General features: G+C 48.0%; 1 protein-coding gene across 1 annotated transcript; it reads left to right on the top strand.

Annotated features, from left to right (window-relative positions):
- Nucleotides 1-9681: 9681 nt before the first annotated feature.
- LOC309810223 (pyruvate dehydrogenase E1 component subunit alpha, somatic form, mitochondrial-like) lies at nucleotides 9682-11665 on the top strand. Its single transcript, XM_082632150.1, has one exon. The coding sequence runs from the start codon at nucleotides 9790-9792 to the stop codon at nucleotides 10960-10962; it is 1173 nt and encodes a 390-aa protein (XP_082488276.1). The 5' UTR covers nucleotides 9682-9789; the 3' UTR covers nucleotides 10963-11665.
- The last annotated feature ends 6680 nt before the right edge of the window (nucleotides 11666-18345 follow it).

Below are 18345 nucleotides of genomic sequence, written 5' to 3'. Positions count from 1 at the left end.
GCGTCCAGAGCCTGTGCTTCGCAATGGGAGAGGCCACAACAGTGAGAGGCCCGTGTACCGCCAAAAAAAAAAAAAAAAAAAAGGTTAAAATGGTAAATTTTATGTTATGTGTATTTTACCATATAAATGAATGGGAGAAAAAGGTATAAGCAAAGAAGAGATGTTTTACCTCTCTCAGAGGTGGGGGCATACAGTGATGCTGGTCTCAGAGACTTGGGGATTCAGAGGATGCCTTTGGCATCCTCAGTCTTGCTTGTGCCTTTACCCTCACTTGCCCCCTCTACCCCATATCCTGTCTCCCCAAATTGGCTGAACTTCTCTCTGCATCATGGCCACAGATGGCTCCCAAATTACATCACATCATCTTAGTGACTAAAGAGAAAAGAGGGGTTTTCTTGTACAGAGTATGGGTATAAATTCTCAAGAAAGGATTCTAAATAGCACCAGTTATTTTATGCGTTCATCAGCAGCCCTTCATGGGCCATTTGGAATAGAAAATGAACCATTCCCCGGATTTTTGTTTTAAAGGAGCAGGGAGAACCATAGTAAATGGGCAAAATTAGCAGCTTCTACAAAAAGGCTAATAATATTTTCATTGAAGGATTGTGATGAGAGAGATGCTGATTTTTTTTTTTGGTCACACTGCATGGCTTGTGGGATCTTAGTTTCCTGATCAGGGATTGAACCCAGGCCCCCGGCAGTGAAAGCCCTAGCCACTAGACCGTCAGGGATTCCCAAGAGATGCTGCATTTTAAGTCCTGTAAACGGTAGGCATGCAATAAATGGAGGCTGCAGGAGTTATGTCTCCATAATTAATCTTGGAAGATAAATTTGAAAACCTATCAAGTCTTAGAAAACTGTCTTAGCTTTGCTGAATTGAACGTACATGGGGTCCTTACTCTAAAGACTGTGTTCTTTATATACTACTTCCCACTAAAAGGCACCAGGCTCCTTGGAGAAATGGAGGATTCCAGGGACAGGGACACCTCAGTCTGTGCAACGATGAATTTCTAAAGAAGTTACATGCAAGTGTTTTCAAACGTAATTATATTTTAAGTGTCAAGGGAATCTGTGTCTCAAGGCAGCTTTCATAGTGGCCTCTGCCATGCACAGCTGTGGTGTCCACTGGCCTCAGAGCTTCTACCAGGCCACTGTGACCCATCCATGATCACTGATGTCTGGCTCACTCCTACACCCCGAGCACCAGATACAGGACATGACACGTAAGATGGGCTCAACAAACACGTGGCCACTCAATGAAACAACTACTCTCCAAGCCTGTGCACCCAGCTTCATGCATCACACATTATTTTTGGAAGACCCTGGTGTTTTCCATCCTGCAGGATCCATAGGAAAGTGTCTTTCCCTAACCCAAGGCCTCCAACAACTTCATGTAAAAGCTGCTGAGCGGCAGCAGAGCCTGGGGACTCTGGCTTTTCTCCACCCCACCTTCTTATTTCCTCTTCCAGTGAGAAGCTGCCAAAGTCAAAAAGATTCATTCTACTCACATGATCCTGATGTGGCATCCTGCCCTCCAGAGGATGCTCAGGTGACAGCTTGTTCCTGGGCCAAACTGAGCGAGTGAGCCAGTGACCTGGAAGCCCAAGCTGTGGAGGGAGACCCCTAAATAAAGCCCCCAACCAGGGATTGAAGTGCTCAAGCAGAACAGGCACACACACACACACACACACAGAAAGAAAGGGGGGTTAGTCGAAGGTTTTGAGGCTCCTCCGGACCAGACACCACTAGGAGTTTTACATATATCGTGCTTTTATTTTTCTTCCAGTCCTTCGACATACATGTCATAAACCCCTATTAGCCAGGTTCTGGTTCCCAAGCCCGTGCATGGCATCACTGGGGCTCAGTCCAGCCCTCTCACCGAGACCTGCTGTCTCTTGCTCCTTCAGCAGCCTCGTGCTTTTTACCAATATCTTGAGGCTCTTTGCCATTTGTGGACATGTATGCTGCCCATTTTTATGGAGCCACTGCCTGACATAAACAGCATTGGTGCCAGCTCACCCTGGAGCTAATATGTCGGCAAGTATAAAAGCAGTTGGCTTTACCCAGATACAGGATTTCCTCATGGGACAAAGACCAGAATGGAGGCATCCATCACCTCCCCTGCTGGGGCAAACCGCAAACTGCAACAAGGCCCTGGCTCTGACGGCTAAGCTTACATGTGTCCGCGCACGCAGGCTCTCTGCAGGCCCACCTCAGCTGCTCTGTCCACTGCTGTTCCCGTTCCTCTCTCAGACCTGTCCCTTGGGTCCAGCCAAATAGAAGTATTTCTTGTTTTCCATGGGAGTTTCCCATTGCCTTTGCTTCTCCTGTTTCATGTGCATGAAGTGGCAACAGAGAGAGACAGAGAGACAAAGAGAGCCTTCTTTCCATACCTGCCCACCCTCCAAGGCCTCCAGAGGCAGCTCCACAGCAGGCGTTCCCTGACACTCACGCAGCCAGTAAGAATGACCTCTCCCTCTGACCGCCCACTCTCTGACCTCTACCAAGTGACCTCTCACCTGCGCTGATTTACAAACTGTGCGACAGAATCCCTCACATAAGTTGAAGGTATGATAAGCCAGTTAAGATCCCAGCCTTCTACTAAGAGAATAGTTTTGTAGCCCCTGGACCTGAGGGCTGGACCTCTGCCACCCCACACTCCTGAACCTCTGCTATCATGCACTCCATGGATTTCCAATGTGAGCACATTTGCTGAGCAAATGTTCATTGAGCTGCAGCGATACTGCAGGCGCTCAACATACATGAACCGGGAGGAAAAGATAAACCGCATGTGAGCCTTCCTCTGAAGAAGACAAATACCCCAATAACAACGACGGCAACAACAACACAGAAACCCACAGGAGATCCTCAGACCTGGGAGGCTGAGGAGCCATGAGAATATGAGCTGCCTGGCCTCCCTGGAAATCAGGAAAAGTGAATGGAAACGACCGTCCGTTGGGACAGCATTTCGTATCCATCCACTTGGCCAGTATTAAAGGCGTGATGGGGCTTCCCTGGTGGCGCAGTGGTTGAGAGTCCGCCTGCCGATGCAGGGGACACGGGTTCGTGCCCCGGTCCGGGAGGATCCCACATGCTGCGGAGCGGCTGGGCCTGTGAGCCATGGCCGCTGAGCCTGCGCATCCGGAGCCTGCACATCTGGAGCCAGTGCTCAGCAAGGGAGAGGCCACAGCAGTGAGAGGCCCGCGTACCGCAAAATAAATAAATAAAATAAAATAAAATAAAATAAAAGGCGTGATGGTCCTGAAAGCTGATCACAAAGTGGAGAAAGAGGCAACCTCAGACAGCGGGAGGGTATGATGGAACTCCCAGCAGGAGCCCCCTGCATCATGCTGGACATTCTGCTCCTGTGAGCCACGCTCCTGCACGGCCGCCCAAGGTGATGCATCCAAGACTATTCACTGCAGCTCTGCTCATAGGAAACCTGGGCCCAGCCTCCAGGGAAGCGCTTCCCCTATGGGGCACACTTGTACAGAAGGAATGAAGCGCAGCATGATGTGCTGTAACAGAGAGATACCGTGAACCTTACGGGAGACAGAGCACAGCTGAGAACTGGGTGAGAAAGGGCAGAGGGTGTTTCGAGGAGAAAAGGAAAGAAAAGTGTCCCAGCATGGCCAACATAGGGTGGAGGAAAGAGAACGTGTGGATGGACGTCCTGGGAGGTTGAGGTCCTGGGATATGCGGGGGGGTGGGGAGGTCAGATAGGGGGTCATGTCAGGAACACATGGCAGCTTGAGCTCCCACGGAAGAGTTCCAACCTACCCTGTAGCCTCCGTACATACAATCCCCAGACCGTTGTTGAAGAGAAACAGCGCTGGGGGTGGTGTGGATGGAGCAAGCCCGGGTGGTGGGTGTGGGCAGTGGTCCCAGACCGATGGAAGTGAGAATGGAGCGCAGAAACAGCCGGATTTTTTAGAAGAGCAGTTGGCAGCACTTGGACCTCTTTCTGCGGTAAGTGAACTGTCTGCGATGACTGCCCTGGTGTCTCTAAAGAAAATCACAAAAGTGGAGGGTTACGCCAGATTTGAAGACTCCAGAAAGACAAAACCAGCAACGCATGAATGTTGATGAGATGCTGCTTCAGGGGGAAAAAAGAAAACTGTAATAGACATTCTGGAGCTCTTGGGGAAATTTGAATATGGCAGAATAGTAGATAATATTAGGAAATTACTGTGTATTTTTTATGTATGATAATGTCATTTTGGTTAGGTAAAAGAATGCCTTTATCCTCAGGAGATATTTAGGTTATGAGCTGTGTAGTTTAAAGTTTCAAGTGGTTCAGAAAAAAGAGAATGAAAGAAAAAAAAAGAAATATCCACTTAAAATGTGCAGGATTGAATATATGATTTGAAAATATATCAAATTACTTTATTACTTGATTTAGTTTTGTAAGCTTTTAAGTTCTGTACTCTTTTGAATCAAAATTAGAGATAAATGCTTTAGTTTCAAAAAAAGAGAAAAAAATATAGACAGAGCAAATGTAGCAAAACATTCTATTAAGGATTTTGCGGGGGAGGGATGGGATGTGGTGCATATTGTACTATTTTTTCAAGTTTTCGGTCTGTTGGCAGTTTCTCCTAACAAAAACATGGAAGAAAAATGACTGAATACAGTATTCTGCAGATAAGGATGTGAAATTAAATAGATGTTGGTCATTTGCCCTCCTGTGCTGGACTTGGGTCGCTGAAATTTGTTTGTTACTAGTTTCCTCCATGAGTACTTTTCAAAGGTCATCTGGAATTTGGGAAGTGTAGCAAACGGGATGAAGGTGAGGAAGGAAGGCGGCTGAGCTGGCCGAGTGGGAGCCCGGACGTCACGGGGCCTGTCACCACCTGCTTGGATGCCAGCACACAAGCTGTTAGTGTTGACATTTCAATGGCGTTCCCACCTCTAAACTCGGCTTGTTTTTGAAACTTTGGAACCTGAAAGAGTTCATTCTTATATGGGTTTTTCTGAGTCTGCTCAGACTACCCGGGTCCCCAATCTTCTCCCACAAACAGAGCCAGGCCTGGAGGCAATCAGACATCAGACGCAAGCTTTCCTCTTCGTCTTAAGTGACAGCCACGGCTAATGCCAGAGTGGGAGGAAAGCCGCGTTCCAGGCCACTGGCTGCCAGCGACTTAAGAAAACGCTTCTGCCTGACATTGCCTTGAAAAAAAATAATGAAAATGTCCTGGTGTTTAAAGAACCCAGAAGGATGGTAGCAGTGGGCTGCTTTTTGCTTCAAAATGATTCGGCGTTGCTTTTCTTGGATGAGTGACTTTCTTAAAAGCTGGATTCCCTCTCAGATGCAGGCCTTTGACGCAGAGCCCAGGGGACTCCAGCAACCAGCCACGTGGGGCTCACTGCTGCCAGCCTGGGATCTGAGGCTCCAACCCCACATGGGCAGAGTGATGGCCAGAGCGAGGAAAGCCCAGAGACCTTTAAGCACTGGGCAAAGCCCTCGCAGGGATGAATCAATGGCCCTGTGACCTGGCCTGGGGCTCACAAACTCAGGCATCCAGAGACAGTCCGACCACGAGGGCCTGGTCTCCCCTTCAAGTTCTCAACGTGGGCTCCGTTGAGCCAGAACTTCCCCGTTGCAAAAGAAGCCAAGAATCCCGGTTTCTGTGTAAAGCCACCTGAGTTTTAAAGGTTGGCAATGAAATCAATTTAAAACAGTGTGACACCACCACGTGGGTCAAACGAACCATGCACACGACTGGGTGCAGCCAGGGTCACCCATCTGCTCCCTCTGCAGCTGGTGACTGCAGCCCAAATCCCGTTTCTGCCACTTGCAGCCTGATTTTTCACCTGAGAAAACAGCTCCAATGTTGCCTCCCCAAGGGGCCGCTGGGAGGACCGAGGGCACTCTGGAGAGTGCGGGGCCAGGTCTGGGCACCACCGCCCTCTCCCTCCCTCCCTGTGTCCTGCCCATCTTGACCCTGAGCCTTTCCCCTGGGACCTCACACTCTGCTTAGCGTCTCCCCAGGCTCCAGTCCACGTCAGACATAACCTGGCCAGGCTCCTGCAAACCACCTTCCACCTTCCACAAAGGCTTTCAGCTCCTGGTCAAAGGGCTGCCAGCGTTTCCCGGTGGGCTCATGAATGGTGGTGCTCTTGAGCTCCACTGTGCCCAAAACACCACCCCCAGCACTGTCTTGGACCTCACCCCTCCCCTCCACCCACTTTGCACAGACACTTGAGGCCTAAGGCCCGTCCTCCCCCGTATCCATCAGGTGAGTGGAGAGCCCAAGCCTGGGCTTCAGAAGCTCTGAGACAGCACCTTCCTCTCCTTCCTCAGAGGCCACCGAGATCTGGACCCACCTGGGGGCTGTGGACAGGCCATGCCCCGTGCACTTGAAGTTCAATTTCAGAAATGTACACACGCTGGCCGCCAAAGCAGAGCAGGTTCACTGTGGGGATTAGGCTGAGCTCTGGCCTCATGTTCTGACCCTGCCACTTGCCAGATGACCATCTGGTCACCCCTCTCCACCTCCCTAGGGGCCACTCTCTCCTCGTGGCACACACAAAGCAGTGGGTCGTAAGAGCGTTGTCACCCAAGAGTACGTGGGGACCAAGTGGTCGTTAACAGGAAGCAGCTGCACAGAGAGGACACAGGGTCCACAACTCCAACATGGACAGTCCCCAAAACCTGTCAAGGGTCAGAGAGGGTATCAGCTGGAAAATCATTCTACCTGAACATGAACTTCTCCACAGACTATTAGTTTTTGGAAAATAGGATACCTGTTGTGGACTGAATGTTTGTGTCCCCCCGGAATATCCATATGTTGCAGCTGTAACCCAGAATGTGATGATATTTGGAGGGGGAGCCTTTGGGAGGTGATCAGGGTTAGACAAGGTCATGAGGGTGGGGCCCCCATGATCGGATTAGTGTCCTTGTAAGAAGAGGAAGAAACACCAGAGCTCTCTCTCCCTCTGCCATGTGAGGACACAGCAAGAAGGTGACAGTCTGCATGCCAAGAGGAGAGCTCTTACCAGAACCTGACCATACTGACACCTTGATCTCAGACTGCCCACCTCCAGAACTGTGAGAAATCAGCATCTGTTGTTTAAGCTGCCAGACTGTGGCATCTTTTTATGGAACCTGAGCTGACTAAGACAATACCTAAACCCTAAATACCTAAACCCCCGCATACTCTGGGCAGTAGCTGGCATGTCTGACTCACCAGGATGAGCTGATGGCACATTTAGCCTGAAGAGAACAGGCAGACTTCATGCCCCTAAAAAGGGGCTTCCTGGTCCTCTTGGCATCGAGAAAACAGCCCCTCCCAGCCATCAGAGTTCCGAGAGTCTAGAAGTGCACACAGAGCAAGAGAAACAAAGACAGAACCCTACAGTGGAGGCTCTTGGCCCCTGCCTCCAGGGCCTTTGGAGGAGAGGCAGGAAGGGCAATCAGGACCATCTTGGGCACTTGCAACATTGTCCAGGACCAATTTCTGCCCAAGTCGCATTGTCTAACCCCTGGAAATAACAATTTCAGAATAAGAAGGCCAGCTCAGCCTCCTGCTACATGGCTGACCCGACTGTCCCCTATGGGACATGTCAGTTAACCTGCTAAGCATTTTGCAAGCAGTTGCTCAGCTGGTGATTGTTCTCTGGTGTCCAGATCCTCAGGGCAGTAGTGGATTCCACAGAAAGGGGACAAGTTTAGGAATCGCATCCACCTGCCCCACCACTTGTTAAGTGTGAGGTTTTGGGGTAGGCATCTGGGTGCTGTGTGGAGGGCAGGTGTCTTACATCCCCTTGGCTTTGGGGGAGAGACTTTCTGGCCTCCTATTGCTCCTGAGGTGGGTGTGTCACCTGGGGAAGGCAGGGGACCAGTGGTCAGGGGCTGGCCATGTCATAGACCTAACTTTAGGGGTCACTGCGTTTCCTCTTGTCACTTCAGAGAAACATATCATCATGTCTAAGTACCAGTTGATACTGTTGCCCAGAGACATGGGACCCACCCATTACTTTTCCTATGTATCATATTGTTTAGTCTCCTTGTCCTGCTTGTCTTGTGCCGACTTTATTTACTTTTGTAATTCTTTTTTAAAAAAATTAATTAATTTATTTTTAGCTGTGTTGGGTCTTCACTGTTGTGCGCAGGGTTTCTCTAGTTGCGGCGAGCGGGGGCTACTCTTTGTTGTGGTGCGCGGGCTTCTCGTTGTGGTGGCTTCTCTTGTTGCAGAGCACGGGTTCTAGGCGTGCTGGCTTCAGTAGTTGTGGCGTGTGGGCTCAGTAGTTGTGGCGCACGGGCTTAGTTGCTCCGCAGCATGTGGGATCCTCCTGGACCAGGGCTCAAACCTGTATCCCCTGCATTGGCAGGTGGATTCTTAACCACTGCACCACCAGGGAAGTCCTGTGCCGACTTTAATGTTTGCTCAAGAGGCAACCTCCTGGTCATAGTCCTCAAGGTTCATGTGCTCTGTAAATGGCAGAGATGATGAGAGGAACATGGTTGAAGATTCAGCTTAAAAACAACTGAAGATTTCTTTTTCATTTTTTTTAGAATATTTGAATTTTATTTTTTTATACAGCAGATTCTTATTAGTTATTTATTTTATACATATTAGTGTATACATGTCAATCCCAATCTCCCAGTTCGTCACCCCACCACCACCCACCTCCCCGCCACTTTCCCCCCTTGGTGTCCATAGGTTTGTTCTCTGTACCTGTGTCTCTATTTCTGACCTGCAAACCAGTTCATCTGAAGATTTATCTATGATTGAGTCATCAACAAGCATGAGCTGTGCATCAGTTACACATGAGATTCTGGACACACAAAACAAATACACACCATCCCAGGGTGCAGAGGTGCCCTGGGACCCCACAGACACACGAAGTGTTGCCCAGGCGTCTAGGAGCATGGAGGAGGGGGCCCGGCTCGGGGAAGGTTCTGGGAAGAATTCAAAGAGAGAGCAGGGCTGTGCTGGAGCCTGCGCTTTGGAACAGTCACTCCAGTGCAGTGGGAACAGGTCTAAGAGGCTGAGACCCAGAGACCAGCCAGGGGTTGAGCCCTCTGTTAGGTGGATGTGCTAGTGCAGAGTGGGAGGGGGATACACTGTTTCACCATGTCAGTAGTACCGTAATACAGATCATCAGCACGCATTAGCCACTCCCTGTGCCAAGAGTGCTACATGCATCACCTCATTTAATCCTGTGAGTTAGCAAATTGTGTCCCTATGTCACGGATGAGAAAACCGAGGCCCTGAGTTGAAAGGTCACAGGTCACAGAGCTGGTTACTTGAAGGAAGAGTTGGTTACATTAGATTTGAACCCAGGCCATCAGTCTTCAAAACACACAAGCACTGCTTCCCTATCTCCCTGTCCCTAAGACAGACCTGGCTCCAGTTAGCCAAAATGCCGAGGGAGACAAGGCAATCAGAACCTGCGAGAAGCTCATGTCAGCTTGCCCACTGCTGCACTGTATTTATAGGTATATATATATATATATATTTACTTCTGAATGCAAATGGACATGTGTGCAAGTACATCCGCATATACAGGTATCTATCTATACATACATATTAAACATATGCGCCCTCAGCCTCGCCCTCTGGCTGTGACACACAATGGGCGGCCGCGGGCCTCTCAGGTAGGCGGGGCACGCCCTGGGAGCCGTTCTGGTTGGCCCGCGGTCCGGCGAGGCGTATGACGTCTCCGTCGCGTCGTGCTGGCGTGAGTGGTAGCGTCCACTCCGGGAGCCTGAAGGAGACTTGGAGGCACCTGGGCCGCGCTGCTTGGGTCGTAGGGAGCCGCCGCTGCCGCCACTGCCTGCACTCCATGAGGAAGATGCTCGCCGCCGTCTCCCGCGTGTTGTCGGGCGTCGCCCAGAAGCCGGCAAGCAGAGTGCTGGTGGCATCCCATAATTTTGCAAATGATGCTACATTTGAAATTAAGAAATGTGATCTTCACCGGCTGGAAGAGGGCCCTCCTGTCACTACGGTGCTCACCAGGGAGGATGGGCTCAAATACTACAGAATGATGCAGACTGTTCGTCGAATGGAGTTAAAAGCAGATCAGCTATATAAACAGAAAATTATTCGTGGTTTCTGTCACTTGTGTGATGGTCAGGAAGCTTGTTGTGTGGGCCTGGAGGCCGGCATAAACCCCACAGACCATCTGATCACAGCGTATCGGGCTCATGGCTTTACGTTTACTCGTGGGCTTTCTGTCCGAGCAATTCTCGCAGAGCTTACAGGACGAAGAGGAGGTTGTGCTAAAGGAAAAGGAGGATCAATGCATATGTACGCCAAGAACTTCTACGGGGGCAATGGCATCGTGGGAGCTCAGGTGCCCCTGGGAGCTGGGATTGCTCTGGCCTGTAAGTATAACGGAAAAGATGAAATCTGTTTGACTTTGTATGGTGATGGCGCTGCTAATCAGGGTCAGATATTCGAAGCTTACAATATGGCGGCTTTGTGGAAATTGCCTTGTATTTTCATCTGTGAGAATAACCGCTATGGGATGGGAACATCTGTGGAGAGAGCAGCAGCCAGCACTGATTACTACAAGAGAGGCGACTTCATTCCTGGGCTGAGGGTAGATGGAATGGATATCCTGTGTGTCCGGGAGGCCACAAGATTTGCAGCTGCCTATTGTAGATCTGGAAAGGGGCCCATACTGATGGAGCTGCAGACTTACCGTTACCATGGACACAGCATGAGTGATCCTGGAGTCAGTTACCGTACACGAGAAGAAATTCAGGAAGTTAGAAGTAAAAGTGACCCTATCATGCTTCTCAAGGATAGGATGGTGAACAGCAATCTTGCCAGTGTTGAAGAACTAAAGGAAATTGATGTTGAAGTGAGGAAAGAAATTGAGGATGCTGCCCAGTTTGCTACAGCTGATCCTGAACCACCTTTGGAAGAACTCGGCTATCACATCCACTGCAGCGATCCGCCTTTTGAAGTCCGGGGTGCAAACCAGTGGATCAAGTTTAAGTCCATCAGCTAATGCGAGATGGTTATACCTTCAGTGGGCTATTCGGCAGCAACTGTAAGGAATGCTTTGGGTTCTCAACTGTGTTAAGGAGGAAGAAAACCCATAGAAAGAAAGCGTAGATTTAGATAGATAGATAGTGTAATTGCATGTGGTTTGTACAGTGTTGCATTAAAAGATATAATGTCTTTTAATGTTATAGCTTAAGGATAGTATGGATCTTATAAAGATTATTTAGTTATGTAGGTTGAAAATAGGTAATAAGAGTTTGCTTAACCCTCCTTCAAATTACTTCTTTAAAATAGTTCTATTTGGTTTAGTTGTATACTAGTTTAACAAATACTTTCTTAGTTACTAAAAGGAAAACAATTCCTTATATGCCTGTCCAACTCTGCCACCTTTTTGTGGGGCGAGATCATGGTCCTGTCCCTCCCAGTGCCCAGTAGCTTACCTGGTGTACCCTAGCGTGCACACACGCCCCCATTCGTGTGCATGTCGGTGCTGAAGCCTGTTCACACTGAACCATCATTTCTCTCCTTAATAAAACACAATATTTATTATAACCAGGCAGGGGTGGAAGGACAATTCGATTTTTAAATAAGACTACTTCATTTTAAGGCCAAATAACTTAGTTTTCTCCATTTATACATTCAGTATAAATATGAAGCTATTTTCTTAATAGTTTTCTATTTACATTCATATCAAACATTAAATACAAGGCATATTCTTATCAATTTTATCTTTTTTTTAAATTGGTTTCTGCTTTGTGGCAAGGTGAATCAGTCATACATGTACATCTGTTCCCCCATCCCTTCCCTCTGCGTCTCCCTCCCTCCCACCCTCCCTGTCCCGCCCCTCCAGGCGGTCACAAGGCACCGAGCTGATCTCCCCGTGCTGTGCGGCTGCTTCCCACTGTCTATCTACCTTGCGTTTGGTACTGTATATATGTCCATGCCTCTCTTTCGCTTTGTCACAGCTTACCCTTCCCCCCTCCCATATCCTCAAGTCCATTCTCAGGTGGGTCTGTGTCTTTGTTCCTGTTTTACCCCTAGGTTCTTCATGACATTTTTTTCCTTAAATTCCATATATATGTGTTGGCATACGGTATTTGTCTTTCTCTTTCTGAGTTACTTCACTCTGTATGACAGACTCTTGGGTCTATCCACCTCATTACAAATAGCTCAGTTTTGTTTCTTTTTATGGCTGAGTAATATTCCATTGTATATATGTGCCACATCTTCTTTATCCATTCATCTGATGATGGACACTTAGGTTGTTTCCATCTCCGGGCTATTGTGAATTGAGCTGCAGTGAGCATTTTGGTACATGTCTCTTTTTGAATTATGGTTTTCTCAGCAATTTTATCTTTTTTGAATTTTAAGTGCAATTCCAGTTAATAGTAATGTATGGAATGTATAATCTAAAACAGTGATTCCCAGCCTTTTTGTTACTTTCAACACCTGTTGTTTCACCTTTCCAGCAAATATTTTTCCATTGAAGTAAATTAAAATTCATTTTTAAGGGCTTCCCTAGTGGCGCAATGGTTGAGAGTCCGCCTGCCGATGCAGGGGACATGGGTTCATGCCCCGGTCCGGGAAGATCCCACATGCCGCGGAGCGGCTGGGCCTGTGAGCCATGGCCACGGAGCCTGTGCTCCGCAATGGGAGAGGCCACAACGGTGAGAGGCCCGCGTACCGCCAAAAAAAAAAAAAAAATTCATTTTTAAGGATTCCCTAATACTCTGGGATGTCAAGACCAGGTTTTACAATCACTGTTTTCACAATACATACAAGTTCTACTCACCTTGAAAACATGTTGGTAAATAAAAGGTTAAAATTTTTTCCATAATTCTTCAAAACTTCAAGTTCTTAAATTGTTCATTGAACAAGTGGTGTTTTCCTTGTGTAAGTGCAGCAGAATTCATGTGTATGTTGTCAGCTCTTTGCTCCCTCTGTCCCCTGGCTTAGCTGATTGATTAAGCCTCATCTTGGGTTGCCGGGGCCCCCTGAGCCTGTCTTCTGTACTGGGAGACTGTAGTCCAGAGCCTGCAGAGGAGACCAGCACTACGAAACAAACAGGAGTCTTCTTTAGAGAGTCGTAAGAGAAGACAACTTCAAAGCAACATGGCAGAATACTTCTTTAGGAGCCCTTATGGCAAAAGCTATAGTATATCCTTCCAGACTTGTCTAGATTTGCTGTCTAGTCTTAAAAATGCAATTCCTAACTTGAAAACTTAACTAAAATAGGAATATGTTCTCTTCACACATGGAGGTGACACTTGTGCCTTAGCAGGAGCGGGACATGGCCTGAGAGGTATTGTACAGGGGTGCTGCTGCATCTGTACAGAGCAGGCTATTTCAGATGACATGGGGATGAGAAGGCAGGGTGCAAGTTAAAGAAAGAAGGGTTTGGGTGTAGCCCACTGGCATCTCATGTCTCTCTCTTCACTCCACTCCCAGCCAGACCCGTCTCTTGACTTTTTCTACTGGGCCTTTAGCTTGTGCCCCCTCAGCTTTTCCCTGACTTTAACCTTGAAAAACTCCGGAGTTTGGAGTGAGGTTGGTAGTTTTTTTTTTGACTGAGCCATAGAAAAGGGAGTTAACGTTAATGAAGGGGGGAAAGTTACCAGCACTTTGTTTTCTACTGCTTTACTTAAAAGCCTAATTACACCAAAAAAGTCATTTTCTGTTCCACAAAGTGTTTTGAGGCTATTCTTACCGTAGTCTGAGGTACCTTAGGTCTTCCTTAGTGATATCGTTAAGAATATCAGAAAGTGTATAACCTTCTTCAAGAATCTGAAACAAAGATCAAATACATTAAGAGCTAAGCAGCTCTGTAATGATAGCACAGGAATGGTGTGTTTGGTTGTAAGTTTACCTTTTCAGTTGTTTTCGTATCTGCTCCTTGCAGTTGCAACCAGTCGACAAGCTCTTTATCTGTTCTCTGCCCATAAGACTGAGGAGGGGATGCTGAGTTCTCTGTATTCTCTGTAATGATTAGAAATCTACGTTGTATACTGATGTGTAACAGCAAAACTCTTCAAGTAACAAGTTGGATGAAATAAAGTATTCCAGAATGTGATGTGAAAGGGAAATGGATTAAACCTGGCTCAGCTGCTCTGCTAAAACAAACAAACAAACAAACAAACAAACAAAAACATATGCCACACACACACACTCACACATGCTCAGAGATTCTGGGATAATGCACCTGGGACACTTAGGAACTGTAACCTCTGCAAAGATGGACTGAGGATTTGGGTGCAAGAGAGGGGGCTTCTAATACTCACGTTATAGCCCTTCTGTAACATTTGAATTTTTACTGTGCACATGCTCTACTTTTACAGCAATAAAATAAATGCAATTTAAAAATAAGCCTTGGCTCTGAACCTCAGTGTGAGGGAGAAGCGTTCCTGCAGGACTGCCGTGGGTGCCCTGCTCAGCTCTGCCAGGATTTTGTGGGAGGACGAGCTGCACCCCTGTGTACCCGATGCTCATGCAGTAAAGTCATCTGTTCTTAGAAAGCTCAGAGTAACGGCCTCGCCTCTGCCCTCAGAGGATTCATGGGTGCTCAGCGAACAAATGTAAACAGTTGCCATCAAGGAACTTGCTTCACTCTATCCTGGAAAATAAGGCTGCTCTAAGCAGGGAATCTCAAGGCTCTGTGATTCCTGCCGTGAGTCTGTGAAACTCAGCCTAATAATTAAATAAGATGAAACAGCTGCTTTTGATTTCAGAAAATTCCCCACGGCCGACTGCGACTACACTGAACAGAGTTATTTTTGAAGTTGAAGCGGTGCTGGATCTTTTCAAACAGCCACAAGCATATTCATGGCAGCTTCGTTTTCTTACACAACCCTTCACTTCCTGTTTCTACAGAATGGAGCTCTGAATATTAATCTGCATGGGTCTGTTCTCAGGCACTTCCTGACCTCATTTGTTAAAAAAACCAAGACAAAAAAAAAATGCTCAGAGTTTGAGAGAAAAATCTAAAAGGGTCTGAGTCTAATATATTCCCAGCCCTGAAAAGAGTTAACATAACATTCCTCCTGTGTCAATATTTGGCCCTCTGTACAATGCTTGCACTGAAAGAGTTTTTAAAAAGAAGAAAGAGAAAAGAGAGACAGAGGGGGAGAGAGAGAGGGGACAAAGGAAAACAGAAATGAGCTTCAGTTTGGTGATGAAAATGAATACTGTTTGAGGTGAGGGCCTGTCTATTGTGCCCTCACGCCCCAATAATTCCTCTGTTCAGCCCTGTATCCTCTTGACCCACCGCCCCAACTTGTGCAGCCAGTAGGAATAAATTTGTCCTTCTCTGGGGCTCCCCTTCAAGTCCTACCTCCCCACCTGGGCTGGGCTCTCCAGGACTGAGGTCGGGACTCTCTCTGCAGTGCCCATCTGGCCCCCTCAGGCCTGGAGGCTCCACTGTCCCCAGGGCCCCAGCTGTGAGTCCGGTAAAGTCGATTGTGGCTCTATTGCCCTGGGCAGCAGCTGCTTCAGGAGGGGCGTGTGCAGGACTCTGGTGAGTGAAAGACGAGTTAAGTCTGCTCCCAGGCCTCTGGGGACATTTCCTCCCTCTTAATGTGTGACCTAGCATGGGGCCCATCTCCTTCCCTCCAGCCTTCGGCCATTGTTAGGTGAAGGCCAGGGTATCTCTGTGACCAGGAGGGGCCAGCCCAGGATGGGCTGGGGACAAAGCAATGGGGGACCCCAGGTCTTCCTGGGCTCCCGTAGAATTCTCCATGCCCACTGCCATCTCACTTGCCCACGAGTCTGGATGAGAAATTAACAGGTAAACTTGTTGCTCAGAGTAGGTCAGTGGGAGCCCCAGGGCCAGGCTCCACATCAGCTCAGGTGGGAGAAGGAAAGACAGAGGTGGTGTTGAAGGGAAACTGGAGGTTAGGTAACAAAGTAGACTGGGAGTGAGAGTGCTCCAGGCGGAGGACACATAGGCAGAGAGGAGGTATGGGCGGCACCGGCAAAATCGGTCCATGATCAGTGATCCGTGATCAGGCATGCGTAAGTCTTTAAAGACACTTACTGTAGTTTTCATCACTTGCTTTGTTGAGCTCGCTGCGGACCTTGCCGAGATGACAGTGCACACATGAAGGACACACTACCCACAAAGGTAACGCTGGAGACTTTGGCACCGGGACCGCTGCCTGTGCTTCATGCTTCCAGCTTTGCAAAGATTTGCGCCGACTGCTGCAGTTGAGCTTCCAGATGGCCAGGAGATCTCTCATCTGCTGACAAAAAATTAATGAGTACACACCTTGTGTGCTAGGCTTCAGGGTTGCAAGGTGAACAGCCCTTCCTTCAGGTAGTTTACCACTTGGTGGTGGGAGAAGTCACGTGGAAAAGCTCCTCCTGAAGGCGTCTGCCACGCTCAGCACAGAAAGTGAAGTGCGTCATTATAACAGGGCCGTTTACTGAGGAGTCCACATCCCTGGTACTCAGAGAACCAGTTTGTGTAAATGATGTCTCATCTCCTTCTGCAATCCTTCCACCATCCCTGGACAGATCGGGCATCCCAAAGACGACTGCCCCCATGTACTTATCTCATCACACACGGTCTTGTTCATGTGACCAGTCCCACCCTCCCTGGAATCTGGGAAGTGATTATGATTGCTCCGACTGACAGGGAAAGGCCAATGGGGCACCAGTAAATGCTCAACAACTGGCTCTCTGGAAAAAAGTGTAAAACCCTGATGTGTATCACTTGCCAATTTACGTGGTGGAAGTATTTCCACCATGGCTGGAGTCACGTGATGCTGCTGAGCACGAAGTTGGGAAGAAATGCCCAAGATCACACCACATGCTTCCACCCTGCAGACAAAACAGATGGAAATCACCCTAGAGCACCAATAATAGTGATATATAGTAAAATAATTTGGAAGTGATTCGTTTTGAGAATTTATCACCCCTATTTTTAATGAGATTCATTTAACTGTAAGTTTATATAATTTATTTTTAATGATGCCGGTGTTTATCAACTTGAAATTTTAACAATCGGCAAAATTCCTGAAAGTTTAGCAATCAGCTCTTGTGAACTTGTACTGTCTGGCATGGAGTACACACACAGAGAGAATTACATGTTTGTACAGCAAAGTGTCACAGACTGGGCAACTTAAAGAAGACATGTATTCCCTCACAGTTCTGGGGGCCAAAAGTCCAAGATTAAAGGCTGGTTTCCCCCGAGACCTCTCTCCTTGGCATGTAGATGGCCGTCTTCTCTCTGTGTCCTCACATCATTTTCCCTCTCTGTGTGTCTGTGTCTTGACTTCCTCTTCTTATAAGGATCTCAGTCAGATTGGATTAGGGCCCATCCACATGACCTCATTTTACCTTAGTCACCTCTTTAAAGACCCCCATCTCCTAATACTGTCACATTCTGAGGTCCTTGGTGTTGGGACTCCAACATACGGATTTGGGTGTGTGTGGGGGAAACAACTCAGCCCATAACACTGTCCCAGTCGTCTTTCTCTTAAAAATATATAATTTATAATTGTAAACAGTTGACAAGCACATGGCAGCAATAGGAACCTAGCACGTCTGTTCCCAACTCAATCAGAGATGTGATCACCTGTGGACGTTGACTGTCACCCCTGCGGACACTGCCAGTGGCACAGGCTTGCCCATATTCAGCAAGAAGATGAAAGTCCAGCAGAAGACAATGCCCTCCAGGCAGTTCTTGACCTGTTCTGTGGGTCTCCTGCTGGCTTCTGTGTTTCCCCGCCACATCCCGCCCCAGAGCCATCTTTACATTGGTCACTTTGAAAGCCATAACTCTCTTCCAGACCCCCTGATGGCACCCTGGGTTCCTCTGTGCCTTGCCAGTGCCCCCTGAACTCAGCAAATCTGCCTGGTAAATGTGCCACACCATGCGGTCATCTGGTCTACCTGCTCTTCCCATCTGATGCCCTATTAGACAGAACACTGGAGAGAGCAGGCTCATTCCTCAGTGTTTGAAATGCTAGTTGAACTCTCAAACTTTCCATCCACCACAACAGGCATGAAGGAGGATGGCCACGCTCCACGGGTGCACCAAGGATTATGTGCAAGTTGACCCTTAACTGCTACCCACGCACAAGTATCCACATGAACTGGAGTGAGCATGACGTTCCTGCAGAAATGACCTTGATTCTGCTGTTTCATGACTTTCTAAGTAAATCACTCTCATCTTCAGCAGTTTATTATTGTGACAAATGGCACTTCTCAAACTTACATTGAGCACACTAGAGGCTCTGGACCCTGAGCTCCTTGATGACACCGATGGAAGCCCTCTGCTGACTGCAGGACCTTACAGGTCCTGACGCTGAGCAGAAACTAGGGACTGAATAGCACGAACAAGTTGGAAGATTCACTCCAGAAAGGAAGGTTGGCAAGTAAAATTATTTTC

The sequence above is a fragment of the Mesoplodon mirus genome (assembly GCF_964341445.2).
Source record: "Mesoplodon mirus genome assembly, chromosome: 9".
NCBI lineage: Eukaryota > Metazoa > Chordata > Mammalia > Artiodactyla > Ziphiidae > Mesoplodon > Mesoplodon mirus.
Note: the sequence above shows the minus strand (reverse complement) of the source record. Positions and strands in the feature narration are given on the sequence as shown.